Genomic DNA, 13,746 nt, shown 5'->3' on the forward strand with positions numbered 1-13,746 from the left:
CACAGTCAACTCTTTAGGGCAGAGAAGTAGTTGTTTTGGTTTTGGTTTTGGTTTTTTTTCCCCAAAAACTTTTCTTCATTTTACTTAAAAACCATAATTAACTGAAGACTTAATGTCCCAAGCTAGCGCTAATTTTAAAAATACTGCTGAATATCAGAAATTTAGACTACCAGTGGGTTCTGGGTTGTTTTTATGTTTTTGCTGTTTCTTTCAGATTTAGTGATATAAGAGTTTATTTCTCTCACAGTAACTTCCCACCATGCAATTAAGGTTTCATTAATCATCTCTTTATAGGAAGAAGAAATAGAATTTCTCTACAATGAGAACAAAGTTAGAGAAAGCCCCAACATCACAGACCGGTGGATCCTGTCCTTCATGCAGTCACTCGTGGGGTTCTTTGAGAGTGAAATGGCAGGTGAGTCTTGGGCTATCCTCCTAGGGATAAGGACTGTTTCTTTTCTTTGTAACTGTTCTTTTGGTATTTTAACTGTTTTTCTTTATAAGCATGGTAGAAACTTAGATAGTAGAACAACCGATAAATAATTGTTTCCTTTAATATCCAAATATAGATTTGGTAAGGCTTGTTGTTACAGAAAGGTGTTTGTTTTGGCTAGGAACAGTGGTCCACCCTTTAATCCCAGCTACTCGGGAGACAGAGATCAGAGGATTGCTTTTCAAGGCCAGTGGGCAGAAAGTTAGTGAGGCCCCCATCTCAACCAATAAATCTGGCCATAGTGGGTGACATGAGCCTGTAGTTCCAGCTAGGTGGAAGGCACAGGTTGGAGGACCGCAATCCAGGCCAGCCTTATCCAAAAAATAGCTAAAGCCAAAAGGGTCCGAGGATTGGCTCAAATTTTACACTTGCCTATCAAAGGCATGGCTCTTAGTTCAAACTCCACTAATGCTTTAAAAAACAGAAGAAAAAATTATTTGTTTCAAGGCCCTGGGGAACCCTGTGTGAAGTGTTCAAGATTCAGCTCTACTACTCCATCCCTACCCAGAGAGTTCCCTCAGGTCTATGAGCCTCAGCTTCCTATCTGCAAAATGCCTGGTATGATTATTGTAAGGCTTAGCGATGGTGTACATAAGCAACTGGCAGAAATAGGGGCTCAATAAGTAGTACTTGTTAATGCATTTTTTTATTTCTTGTTAGGTCTATTTTCATTATTAAATAGTCCCTGCCTATTAAAAAATTAATTAAAAAATTCAGAAAAGCATAATTTACTAGACTTTTCCCCATATTTTTGTTACCTGACAACAGTGAGTTTAGTTTTAGGCAGAGGTTAGGAAAATAGATTATGTTGGCTTCCTCAAGCTTTGTATCAGACACAACCATAAGTCCAGGTAAGAAACTGTCTTAAACACCTCAGACAATCTGGTAAACTGAGCATCACAGTGAAGGCAAGAGGTGGAGACAGATCCTCATGTATCCCCAGAAGAGGTAACCTGCTTTCTCTGCACCCTGTTTGTCAGGGGCATCTATGCTTAGTCTGGTCACCTGTACTTGGCTCTCCTTCGAGCAGTTGATGCCACTACAGTTGGCACAAAAGGACTGTAAATCAGTCATTTGAGGGATACTACCACCCTGTTAAATATGCATGAGGAACATGACTGTGAGACCCTTGGTCAGATTGACAAATGAAGATGAAAACAAATGCAATGCTGACTTCTGCCAGGGAGCAGTAGTGCCAGGAGCGCACCACCTCTTCCTAGACGCTCAAGCTGTTACACAAGTAGGTGGGAAACAGGATTGTTGCTCTGGGCCGCTGCATTACATCCCATTAAGCTGAGCCTGCCATTACTTCCTATTAAACTAGAGCCAGTCTGCCTAGGAATTAGAAATCACTAGCCACATGGCAAGAGTCGTGTGCAGGAGGCCAGGCATGACCATGTGGAGAGCAACTCCTGACCCAGACTACTCACCTCAGGACTCAGCTTTGCTGGCCTGCCCCTCCATGCCTGCAGCACCCTTGTCAGCAAGGGCATGAAAGAGCCTAGTTCACAGAGCGGTGATAGCATCCTTTGGGAGTCTGCAGGTACATTAGTGGCCTCAGCAATACCTGCTGCTGCCCCTGTGTTTTGCAGGTTCATGACATCTGAGCACTATTTACTCACAAAGAGTTGAGTCTTGAATGTAGGAAACTCAAGCTTCTCAGAAAGTGAAAAGTATGGTGAACCCTAGAAATAATTTAGACTGGCCTCAGTCATTAGTATCACCTGTCAAGGAGTGTATGACCAGCTAGTGACTCTGGCTCTGAGTGAGTTCTGCTCTTTGTGAACCACAACACAGATCAGCCCCGCCCTTGCAACTTCTCACCTCATTAGCTCAGACCAGGAGCCTCATTAACATTCACTGGATACTTCTCACTAATATAAATTAGGTTTATTTATAAATTTTGGTCTTGTTCCTTTTTTTTTTTTTTTTTTTGCAGAACTCAGGGCCTTCACCTTGAGCCACTCCACTAGCCCAATTTTTTGTGATAGGGTTTTTTGAGATAGGATCTTGAGAACTATTTGCCTGGACTGGCTTTGAACTGAGATCCTCCTATTCCCTGCCTCCTGAGCAGCAGGGATTACAGCCATGAGCCACTGGTGCCCAGTGGTCTTTCTCTTTTTCTTTTTGGTGTTGTGCTAAAGGCGAGGAGAAAGAAAATATTCTCAAAATAAGCCTTGCCTCAAATAATGATCCTCTTGATCTCTGCCTCCTGAGTAGCTAGGATTATAGGTGTGAGCCACCGGCGCCCAGAGGTCCTGTTCTTTTTATTTTTAGTGTTGTGCAGCAGAGCTTTAGCTAAAGGCGAGGAGAAAGAGAAAATTCTTAAAATAAGCCTTGCCTCAAATAAGATTGGATCAGAATCTCTTGAGTTCCTCACTTCAAATCCTTCTTGCAGTGCTGGGACTTAAGAGTCCTGCGCTTGCTAGGCAGGCACTCTACCACTTGAGCCACTCTGCCAGCAGATAGGGTCTTGTTAACTGTTTACCCACCCTGACTTCAAACCATGAGCCACTGGTGCCTGGCTTTCAAATCCTTCTAACACATCAAAAGACCTTTCTCTGTCAACTGCTACCTTTAGCTTTCTTTCCTTGTCTATTTTAACCCTCTAGAAAATCTGTTCTACTTTGCTAACAGCCTATGCCAGTTTCTCAACAGTAGCACTACCAACAGATCAGGCCAGATCATTCTTTTTGGTAGGATTTGTGCTGCATATTGTAAGATGTTGAGAAGCATCTTCAGGTCCCCTCTGTAGTTGCTGGTAGCACCCTTCCCCACCCCATAAATTGAGATAACCCAAAATGTCTCCTTAGGCATTGCCAGATTTCTTCTGAGCAAAATGGCTCCTGGTTGAGCAGCACTGGCCTGGGCTTTGCCTCTCAGCATCTGATTCAAGCTTTCTGCTGTTTAGTTGAGAAACAAGGTAGTAGAGTGCAAAGAAGCTGGGCTTTGTGGTGCGCCCATATTGCACAGTTCCACGTGCACCATGCTTCCCAGAGTCATGTGTGGTCAGGCTTTGAGCCACACAGACCTTGTGGGCTTGCATATGGCTCTCTCATTTTGTGTGTACCCCTAAACACCTTGGCTGCTGTGTAGTGCATTTTCAGGAAATGAGTCATTTGTGATTATTTTATTCTGATTCTCGTTATCACCTTAAGTGAGTGGAGCTCCCTACACAGAATGGGCTGCTCGTTCTTTATTGTGTCCAGCCCTCCTCTCACCCCAAGGCCTGGCACAGGCTGCTTGACTGATTCTCTCACTTCTAGCTTATAGGCTTTATACTGTGGTCCCTCGCCTGGTCAAGTTTGTAGACATTCTGACCAATTGGTACGTCAGAATGAACCGCAGAAGATTGAAGGTAAGAACATGGTGGTGGGAAGAGCAGAGTGTATGTAGTTTGAGAGGAGAAATGCAAGAAGGAAAATGAGAACAGCCTAAAGGAAAAATAGCAACTTTGTTAACAGCTGTTGTTGAAGCTTTCTTTTTCTTTTCCCTTTATATTAATTGTTGGTTGTCATTTGATAGACAGGGACCTATAAGTTCTAGAAATCATTTTGTGTATTTTCACAACACAATTGTAGACATGTCATACTGGGGAGAAAGTTTACTCCATGTAGGAGTAAACTGAGCAGACTGCTTAGAGTTTACAGATATTGTCAGGTGTAGCTGTGATCTTGCTTTTACTCCCTAGAGACACAGTTATTTACCAAGTGTCTGCTGTCTGCAAAACACTTCCTTAGCTGTTGCGAGTTTAGGATGTGCATAGCCTGAGCCCTGGTCTCATGACTTAACAGTGGCCCAACTCAGGGAGTGATAGCATCCTCAGTGCAGGCCAGTTGAGGGTTCCCACCACCCATTAGTCCTGTTTTACAACTTGTTAGTGATAAAAATCTGAAGCATAACTATAATTTCATTTTGGCTAATGTATGTTAAGTACACTCATATTTATTATGTACACATATCTAGAAGGGCATATACCAAGATGTTTATAGTAGTTATCTCTGGGTGAGTTAACTGTGGTTGGCTTTTCTTTTCTTTTTTGTTATCTTTACATTTTTTTCTTTAATGAATTAAGCACACCATATATGCTTTTAGAAATTTCACCTATAGGTACTTCTGAATTTTCTGTCAGTAGCTATTTCTATCTATTGTATGCAAATCCATTCTACTCTCACCCTTCAGATCCACAGTCAGTCTTCTTCACATTCTGGTTAGGAAACCACTCCCTATATACTGGGCCACAAGGGAGAGATGGTCAGGGGATAGCAGACAAGTGTCCCTTTTGGCCTCCCTCACTGCCCTGCATAGCCACCATGGTGGCATGACCTCAGGCAGTTAGTGGTTGTGGCCATTTCTCCTTGCTCTGTCTTCTACTTTGTCTCTTTTGCATGCTCTCTATATGTTGCCTTTTTTAAATAAACAGTTTATTTATTTTTATAATATACATATATTTTTAGCAGTTCATTTGTTAGGTTTCAGTTTTTTGTGGTACTGGGGTTTGAACTCATGGCCTAGTGCTTGCTAGGCAGGCACTCTACCACTTCAGACATGCCTGCAAACACCTCCCCCCCTTCTTTTTTCTTTTAGCAATTTACTATGTTTAATATTTGTTTCTTTTTTATTCACTAGGGTGAAAATGGGATGGAGGATTGTGTTATGGCTCTGGAGACCTTGTTTAGTGTCCTGCTTTCTCTGTGCAGATTGATGGTGAGATGCTTGGCACCTTTCTGAAACTCAGTGGCTCTGGGCTGCAAGCTGTAAAGCTGTAGACATCCACTTACATCTATCTATTCTGTGTAGAAGTATTAAGGCAGCTCACATCCAGGCACCAGGGGTTCACATCTGTAATCCTAGCTACTTGGGAGGCTGAACTCAGGAAGATTGTGGTTCAAGGCCAACCTAGGCAAATAGTTCACAAGACCCCATCTCCAAAAACCCAGAGCAAAATAGATGGGAGGTATGCCTCAAGGAGTAGAGCACCTGGTTTGCAAGTACAAAGCCCTGAGTTCAAACCCCAGTACCACCAAAAAAAAAAAAAAGGCTCGTATTTCTAGTTTCTTTTCAGAAATCTTACTAGCTCATACATGTCAAGTAAGGGCTAAGAAATAGTATATTATTAGTTATTGTAGTACAGTAAGTGTCAGGATTCTTGCAGTTAGATAAGGATCTACAGTTAGAGAGGTAAGACATACATTATCTTAATGTGGATTCCATAATTATGAGTGGCCAGGAGGTTCCTGAACTCTTATCTAACTGAACAAGTATGTTGTAAGATTCTAATCTTAGCAGTGAAGGAAAAATGTACAAGTAATTGTTTGAAACAAGTGACTATCAGTTAAACTATTAATGAAATAATTCACAAGTGAGAAGGCTGCAACCTTAATTTCCTGTATCCTGTTGTACTCCAATATGTTACAAAACTATTTCTTCCATAACATTCGCAGAAGGAGAATCTGCCTTGTGTAAGGTGCTGTGCTTGGTGCCTCCCACACCTGACTTCATTCACCTGTATCCTGTGAGGCAGGTGGTATTTTCCCCAGTTTACAGATGAGGTTTCTGGAGTTTCAGATGTTCGGTCTTCCACACATACTGACTTGACTGGTATTTGTTCAGGGGCTCCTATTTTTTGGACATCCAAAAGTCTAAATATGTTTCGGGTCCTCTAGCTGTGGCCCTACTACTGTGCTTCATAAATATGAGGTCATTTCTCTTTGAGAAATGTTTAGTAATCCAGTGACCGTGCCTGTGCAGATTACTGTGACGTTCTCTAAAGTGACTGGTTACCGTTTCTCAGTGTGAGATCAGCTGGTGATGGCTCTGTATAAATGACATGGTGTCTTCGGTCCTCATACAGGCCCCCTACACACCATTTCTCACTGAATTGATGTACCAGAATCTAAAGCTGCTGATTGACCCTGCTACTGTCCAGGACAAGGATACACTCAGCATCCACTACCTCATGCTGCCACGTGTTCGGTAGGAATCACATAGAGATAAGCCTCACCTAGGATGTGGGAAGGCAGGCAAGCTGCATGTGGGGGCCCAAGCTCCCAGGGAAGGAATGGGAGAGCAGGCAGTTCCTGCTTCAGCCCTCTGTGCCCCTCACCCCAACTAAGCTGGTGTAGCTTCTCCTTGGTCTCCAGGATGGGGCCTGTCTTGGTAAGTGGTAGAAGGGATGCTGGGTGTGGAACCCATCTGAAGCACTATGGCAGGTGAGCTCATTGTGCCCCTCAAGGCAGGGCCTGAGTGATGTCCTTGCCTAGGTGCCATCTCTTTCTCACTTAAGCATAACTATTGTTTGGATTTTCATCTTTTAAATTTCATCTCTTTCCTATTCCTGCCTCTGCCGACCAGAGAGGAACTGATTGACAAGAAAACTGAGAGTGCTGTTTCTAGAATGCAGTCTGTGATTGAGCTTGGGAGAGTGATCCGAGATCGCAAAACTATTCCAATAAAGGTTTGACATTTTATTTAGATTTTACAAGGCACAGATCTAAGTGATTATGTCTTTGGAATGCTTTTTTAAATGTACAAAGCTTCCAGCAATGGCATTTTTTTTCCTTTCTGTAGTAAGGGCATGAAGGACTCGTTACTAGTTTAGCCTTACTAAGTCTGGGGCTTGGTGTCAGGTATCCATTTGGCATTCCATTTTTCTGTGGTTTGAAGGGCTGGCTGCTTAAGTGGAACTTTCTCCTCCCTTTTCTTCCTAGTATCCTTTGAAAGAAATTGTGATTATCCATCAAGACCCAGAAGCTCTTAAAGATATCAAATCTTTGGAGAAGTATATCATTGAGGTAATGTAAATGATGTGTCTGTTTTGGGGCCCAGATTTTTTTCTTTGATATTACTTTGATGAATATTCCTCAGTAAAGTTCTTTTTCTTTTATAAATCAGTATATACATAATAACCAATGAAATATAGCCACCCATGAAATTTTATTCTTTGGAATCATCTTAAGTTTTCAAACTACAATTGTAATTCTTTAAAAAAAAAAAACCTCAGTTGGGCTGGTGGGGTGGCTCAAATGGTAGAGTGCCTGTCTAGCAAGTATGAAGCCCTGAGTTCAAGCACCAGTACCACCAATAAAAAAAAATTCATATTCAATGAGTTCTTTACCTTTCATTTATTATCCTTACTCACTTCTCTTCCCCAAAGAACTTTTTGGTAATTAACAAAAAAAACCTTTCTTCCTTCAAATGATGCAAGTAACAAGTGGCCACATACTGTAATGGTGAAACCTAGCTTAGCATGTGCCTTGTGTAAGGGTCCTCTCGCCCTCTCTGGGTCTCATTTCCCATCATGTATACATACGTATACTTTACATTCCCATTCCTGTTTCTTTCTGCATACCTAACATCATATAGATAGGCTTTAACTTTCTATTTTATTGTATATCTTTTGGTCATCTGCTTAGTGTTCATTTTCTGACTACTTCATAATTTATTTAAATAGTCTCCTATTGTTGAAAATTTAGGTTTCCCATCACATGCAAACATTGTGTGTATATCTTTGTGCATAGTTCAGTGTATGGATGTTGGATAGATTTCAGAAGTGGAGTTTGAGGGTCATAAGATTAAACTATAGTGTCAGTTGTCCTCTCAGACATATGTATTTAATTTCATTTTTAGTTTTTTCACAGGTAGTATTTAAATACATTATTGTAGAAAAAGATGATTTCTGTATTTGGTTTTGAATTACTTGAGAATTTCAGACAAACATTAGAAACCAGCAAAAGTTGGATTATACATTCTAAAATTATTGCCTATACATATGTGTAGAAATAGAATTTTTTTTATTATATTTGAAATAGAATTTTTAAAAAATAAAATATCTGATCTCTTATAATGGTATTAATTAATAGTTAAATATAGTGACAAAACTAGATGTCCCCCTGTTATGTCTCAATCTACACTCGTGGCACCCCGATTTCATATGTCCTAGTCTGTCATCACTACTCCCTGCTGCATGGGGACTCTGTCACTAGCGCAAAAGGGTATGAAATTTAGAGTCTTCTGGTTGACTGATAGTTAATCATAGTGCTCTGAAATTGCTTGTGCAGTTCAGAATTTTTATTTCTGTAACCCTCTTTCAGATCAGTCTTGATGAGAGACATTTTCGTCATACCATACAAGACAGTGGTTTTTAAGTATATTTGTAGAGTTGTACAGCCATCACCACCATTTTAGATCATTTTTGTCATCCTTAAAAGAAGCCCAGCATCTATCCACTTTCACATTGTATTTTCTCTGTAAGATCAATCCTTCTCTAGCAACCATCCGTCTTCTGCCTCTGGATTTACTTAACTATGGGCACATCATATAAGTTGAATCATAAAATTTGCAACCTGCATGTCTGGCTTATTTCACTTTGTACGGTGTTCTCACAATTAATCATGTTGTAGTGTGTACCAGTGTGTAATTCCTTCATGTTGCCAAGTTGATACTCCATTGCTCAGATATCCCAAATCTCATTTACCCATTCACAGTGGATTGTCATTGGGTCTGTCAGTTACAGTACTGCTGTGGACGTTCATGTACATGTTTTCATGTGGATTTAGGTTTTCTTTTCTCACATTTTGGTTTTCTTTTTGGCACTCACTAAAGGAATTAAATGTTCGAAAAGTGACACTGTCTACTGATAAAAACAAGTATGGCATTCGCCTAAGGGCAGAGCCAGATCACATGGTCCTTGGGAAGCGTCTGAAGGGAGCCTTCAAAGCAGTAATGATGGCCATCAAGCAGCTGAACAGTGAGGATCTGGAGCAGTTCCAGAAGAGCGGTGAGTGTTGTCTTACCAGGGCTCCATTTATGCCCAAGAGCCAGGCTGTTCCATACTGAGGCTCCTATTTGAGCTTTTGCTCAATTTTAATTGAGCTTTTGCTCAATTTTAATTTAGAAAGAAAATTAAAATGACATCATCTAACATAGATAGGTGCCTGCCTCCTGTTATTTAATATGCAGCCTATTTGGTGCTGGTGCACTGTTAAAATTCTGGCTTTTTCCCTGTACTTACATATAGCTCTACAGTCACAGCTTTAATGGAGATGACATTAAAATGGAAATCACACTTTAATTTTAAATTTCTCATCTTTTACTTTTATGTTATTATTTGTTTCTTTCCATTTTCTATTTTACATGTTCACTTTATAACATAAGCAGTTTTATCTATCCTTGAAATCGCTGTTTCACTAGCTACATAATTTTCCTTCACATATATATTGACATTTTTACAACTTTTTTTTTTTTTGCAGTACTAGGCTTTGAAATCAGTGACTTCTCTACTACTATAGCTCTTTTTGCTTTTCTTGTGCCTTTGCTTAAACTGGCCTCTGGTAGCTGGGATTACAGTGTGCCACCATGTCTATTAACAGCTCTTTTATTGATGGTGCTTTAGGTGGTTTCTGGTTTATTCATAGTATAAATAACATTGCAATGAATACTTTTTACATGTAAATATTTTGTAGTGTGGTAGATAGATAGAAATTATTTTTTTGTATTCACTTTTAATAATGGTACACTATGGAAAACTTAGCATACTATCATTGTCATTTTAAAATGAAGACTTCACTTTTGCATGGTGCCTGACTATATAGAAACTATTGAATCAGATGGATGGACTTAGGATACCATTGAATTCTAAAAGTGCTCATGTAGGCCTGAAAATAGACCTTCCTAGTGAGAAAGCAGGAACCCTGGGCCTTCATGATCAGGGAATGGTGTTCCCCAAGGGCAAAAAGGAGGGGAAAAAAGGATGACTTTTAGAGGTGACATATTCAAAAGAGAAGATTGCAGTGTTTTAGAGGACAGTGAGTTAGCATCAAGGTTTAGAACTTCTTGCTAAAGAGTAAAAGGTAGAACTTCTCACTGTTCTACCCATACTTACTCTAAAATATCTAGACCTATCTTGATCGTATTTGGACAAGGCTACATTTGTCCACTCAGCAAAATTATAAAGCCTAATGAAGAGTTAAATATGATAGACTTTGTGTTTATAGCAGCTAAAACTTGATTCATTACTAATTCCACTCAAAATATTAAATTATTTGATATTTGATTGACCTTCAAGTTGCAAGTTTAGGTTTAACCAGATAGCAAAGCATCAAAAATTCCTGAAATAAGCCTTTTTGGAAGCAGAGCAGTTTTCAGAACACAGGGACCTAAGGTAAAAATGACAGCCTGGTGCTTAAAGTCCAAGAGGACAATTACAAGTGACCATGGTGTGCTTCCCTGTGGTGGATCATGCAGTCAGCTGCCATCTGCACGCTGTTTCTGCCTGCTCTAAACAAGCAGGTTGCTTAGCACTTCACACTGTCCTCATGCCATCTGCATCATACCCTGCTAGCAGGTGGTAGAACACGAAGGTCATATAACCAGAATGGGAGACCCAAGGCCAAGTTCACTCTACATTTTTCTTGATTTCATACTCTGCTCCTCTGTGCTTAGGTGGAGATGGATTACCTCTTTTTTTTTTTTTTGCTTTATTATTCATATGTGCATACAACGCTTGGGTCATTTCTCCCCCCTGCCCCCACCCCCTCCCTTACCACCCACTCCGCCCCCTCCCTCTCCCCCCAACCCCCTCAATACCCGGCAGAAATTATTTTGCCCTTATCTCTAATTTTGTTGAAGAGAGAGTATAAGCAATAATAGGAAGGAATAAGGGTTTTGCTGGTTGGGATAAGGATAGCTATACAGGGAGTTGACTCGCATTAATTTCCTGTGCGTGGGTGTTACCTTCTAGGTTAATTCTTTTTGATCTAACCTTTTCTCTAGTTCCTGGTCCCCTTTTCCTATTAGCCTCAGTATCTGCTTTAGTTTCTCTGCGTTAACAAATGCTAGCTAATTTTTTAGGTGTCTTACCTATCCTCACCCCTCCCTTGTGTGCTCTCACTTTTATCATGTGCTCAAAGTCCAATCTGCTTGTTGTGTTTGCCCTTGATCTAATGTCCACATATGAGGGAGAACATATGATTTTTGGTCTTTTGGGCCAGGCTAACCTCACTCAGAATGATGTTCTCCAATTCCATCCATTTACCAGCGAATGATAACATTTCGTTCTTCATGGCTGCATAAAATTTCATTGTGTATAAATACCACATTTTCTTAATCCATTTGTCAGTGGTGGGGCATCTTGGCTATTTCCATAACTTGGATATTGTGAATATGAATCACCTCTTGATGCAGCCTCTTAGCTTTGGCATGACTTTGGACCTGCAAATTTATATAAAATGGGTAACATTGGGGTGACTTAACTGTCTTTAGGACAGCATAACATAGTCTAATAACAATTTATCACATCCTTGGCACAACAGTATTAGGAATCAGAGCAAAATGATCTCTTATTGCCTAGGCAGCTCTTCTGCTGTGGAGTTTTCATCAAAAAAGACCAGAATACACTGGTAGTGGGGCATCTCGAGAGGGGTGTGATAGAATCTGCTTCTCCCACAGGGAGCATTGTTGTGGAAGGCCATGAATTGCATGAAGAAGACATTCGCCTCATGTACACCTTTGACCAGGCCTCAGGTGGGACTGCACAGTTTGAAGCACACTCAGATACTCAGGTATTTTCTGTTCCCTAAAGGTTCTTTACCAAGAGACATGGACAGGAGAAAGTATTTTACACATGCCTTTCCTGACTGTGTTGATTGCTTGCCTCAAGACTAATAACCAGTTACTCATTTTAAATTGGCTCTATTGAACTTCTGTGGGACCAGTCTTTAACATATGCATAATGCTTGAATAAGCATTTTGTGATCTTGTAATTGTCCTTAGTGTTGGATTACACAAAAATGAACCCCACAAGTGAACAAGTCAGTCATAAACATAGAAAAGTAAGCCAATCTTTAATATTCTGCCTGATTAGTTATTGGGTGGAAATAAATTCAGAGAAGCTCCTATCCAGAATTAGGATGAAGGTATAGAGTTGTTAGGAGATTCTCTGTGAAAAGATTGTGCAGACTGTTTTGAATTCTGGAGTATTTTTGTCATGATAGAACAGAGGGTCACTTTTCAGTCCTGACCAGACTTCTACTAGCAAGATCTCCTGAGTGGGAATGGGGATATTGGTGCAGCCCTGTGTTTAGCATGTTGCATGCATGGGGTAGGTGGAGCGGCTTCTCCATAAATGGAAGGTCACCTTGCACAGGGACTTGAGTTAGATATGTTCAAAATTCCACAAAGGTAGAGGGGGAACTTAGAAGCAGTGAGAGTAGGTAGTCCTCCTTGATTTCAGGGCATGCAGTGTCCTGAGTTGTCCCATCTGAAAGAAAAGTGGTCTTTTGATGCTTCTGTGTTTCTTCATTCACACAGTTCACGCAGCAGGCTATGGTGGCCCTGCTGTACTGAAATTTGAGCTTATTCATTTCAGGCAGTACCTTCTATGCCTTTGTAAAGTGAGGCAAGTTTCTTAAGTTCTCTTGATTTGCCCAAAGGCAAATAGAGATGGTGCCTAATTTACAAAGATTTTTAGAGGATGTTCATTCTTATGTGCTTTATAGTAGAAGTGATGGTGCCATTATTACTGCCTCCACAAGCAACCTTCAGAATAGATGATATAGAAAAGTAAACAAGGTTGACAAAAGAAATGGCTATTTAAACTGAGTCACATAAAAAGTGTTGTGGTCTACTCTAGAATTTATGTCTTGAATCATACTGACAAACCAAAGGATCAAAAAGGGCATGGAGGCCACGTGCTGGTGGGTCACACCTGTAATCCTAGCTACTTTGGGAGGCTGAGATCAGAAGGATCAAGGTTCTAGGTCAGTCTGGGTAAATAGTTAGCAAGACCCCATCTCCATAATAACCAGAGCAAAATGGACTGGAGGTTTTTCTCATACGGCAAGGTTGACAGCCCTGAGTTCAAACCTTAGTCCTACCAAAAAATAAAATATCATGGATCAAGAAAATTCCTTGGAGTTGACTGCTTTGAAGTCTTTATTGCACTTGTAGTTTGGGAAAGTCTGCTGCTCCAGGGGCATCAGGGTTGTCGTTCTTCATTAACAGAAGACTTAATGCTGTTTACTATATGGTCCAAAGGCAGAGTCATGTGAAAGACTCATGAAATGGGGCTCAGTATCTCCTGTGACTATCACTCTACAAAGAAGAAAAAGCTGTACCTTTCTTTGAAGATAGAGGATAGGTGTTTACAAAGTACTTGAATGATACAGAAACTGGATTATATCAGACCCTTAGTATCTGTGACCACCACTGAGGAAAATCACAAATGCTCAGAATGCATAGAGGACTGTACTACC

General features: G+C 40.5%; 1 protein-coding gene and 1 non-coding gene across 2 annotated transcripts in view; one reads left to right on the top strand and one right to left on the bottom strand.

Annotated features, from left to right (window-relative positions):
• The window catches only part of Iars1 (isoleucyl-tRNA synthetase 1), a 72,270-nt gene that overhangs the window by 43,859 nt on the left and 14,665 nt on the right, over positions 1 to 13,746 (top strand). Inside the window, 8 exon segments of the mRNA XM_020161104.2 lie at positions 295 to 415; positions 3,760 to 3,851; positions 5,123 to 5,200; positions 6,348 to 6,469; positions 6,848 to 6,950; positions 7,204 to 7,287; positions 9,098 to 9,272; positions 11,942 to 12,054. Coding sequence (XP_020016693.2) covers positions 295 to 415; positions 3,760 to 3,851; positions 5,123 to 5,200; positions 6,348 to 6,469; positions 6,848 to 6,950; positions 7,204 to 7,287; positions 9,098 to 9,272; positions 11,942 to 12,054 — 888 coding nt within the window.
• LOC141415977 (small nucleolar RNA SNORA15) lies at positions 9,983 to 10,123 on the bottom strand. Its single transcript, XR_012440917.1, has one exon. It is a non-coding gene; the product is annotated as a small nucleolar RNA SNORA15 (small nucleolar RNA).

Source organism: Castor canadensis, chromosome 13 (assembly GCF_047511655.1).
Source record: "Castor canadensis chromosome 13, mCasCan1.hap1v2, whole genome shotgun sequence".
Taxonomy (NCBI): Eukaryota; Metazoa; Chordata; class Mammalia; order Rodentia; family Castoridae; genus Castor; species Castor canadensis.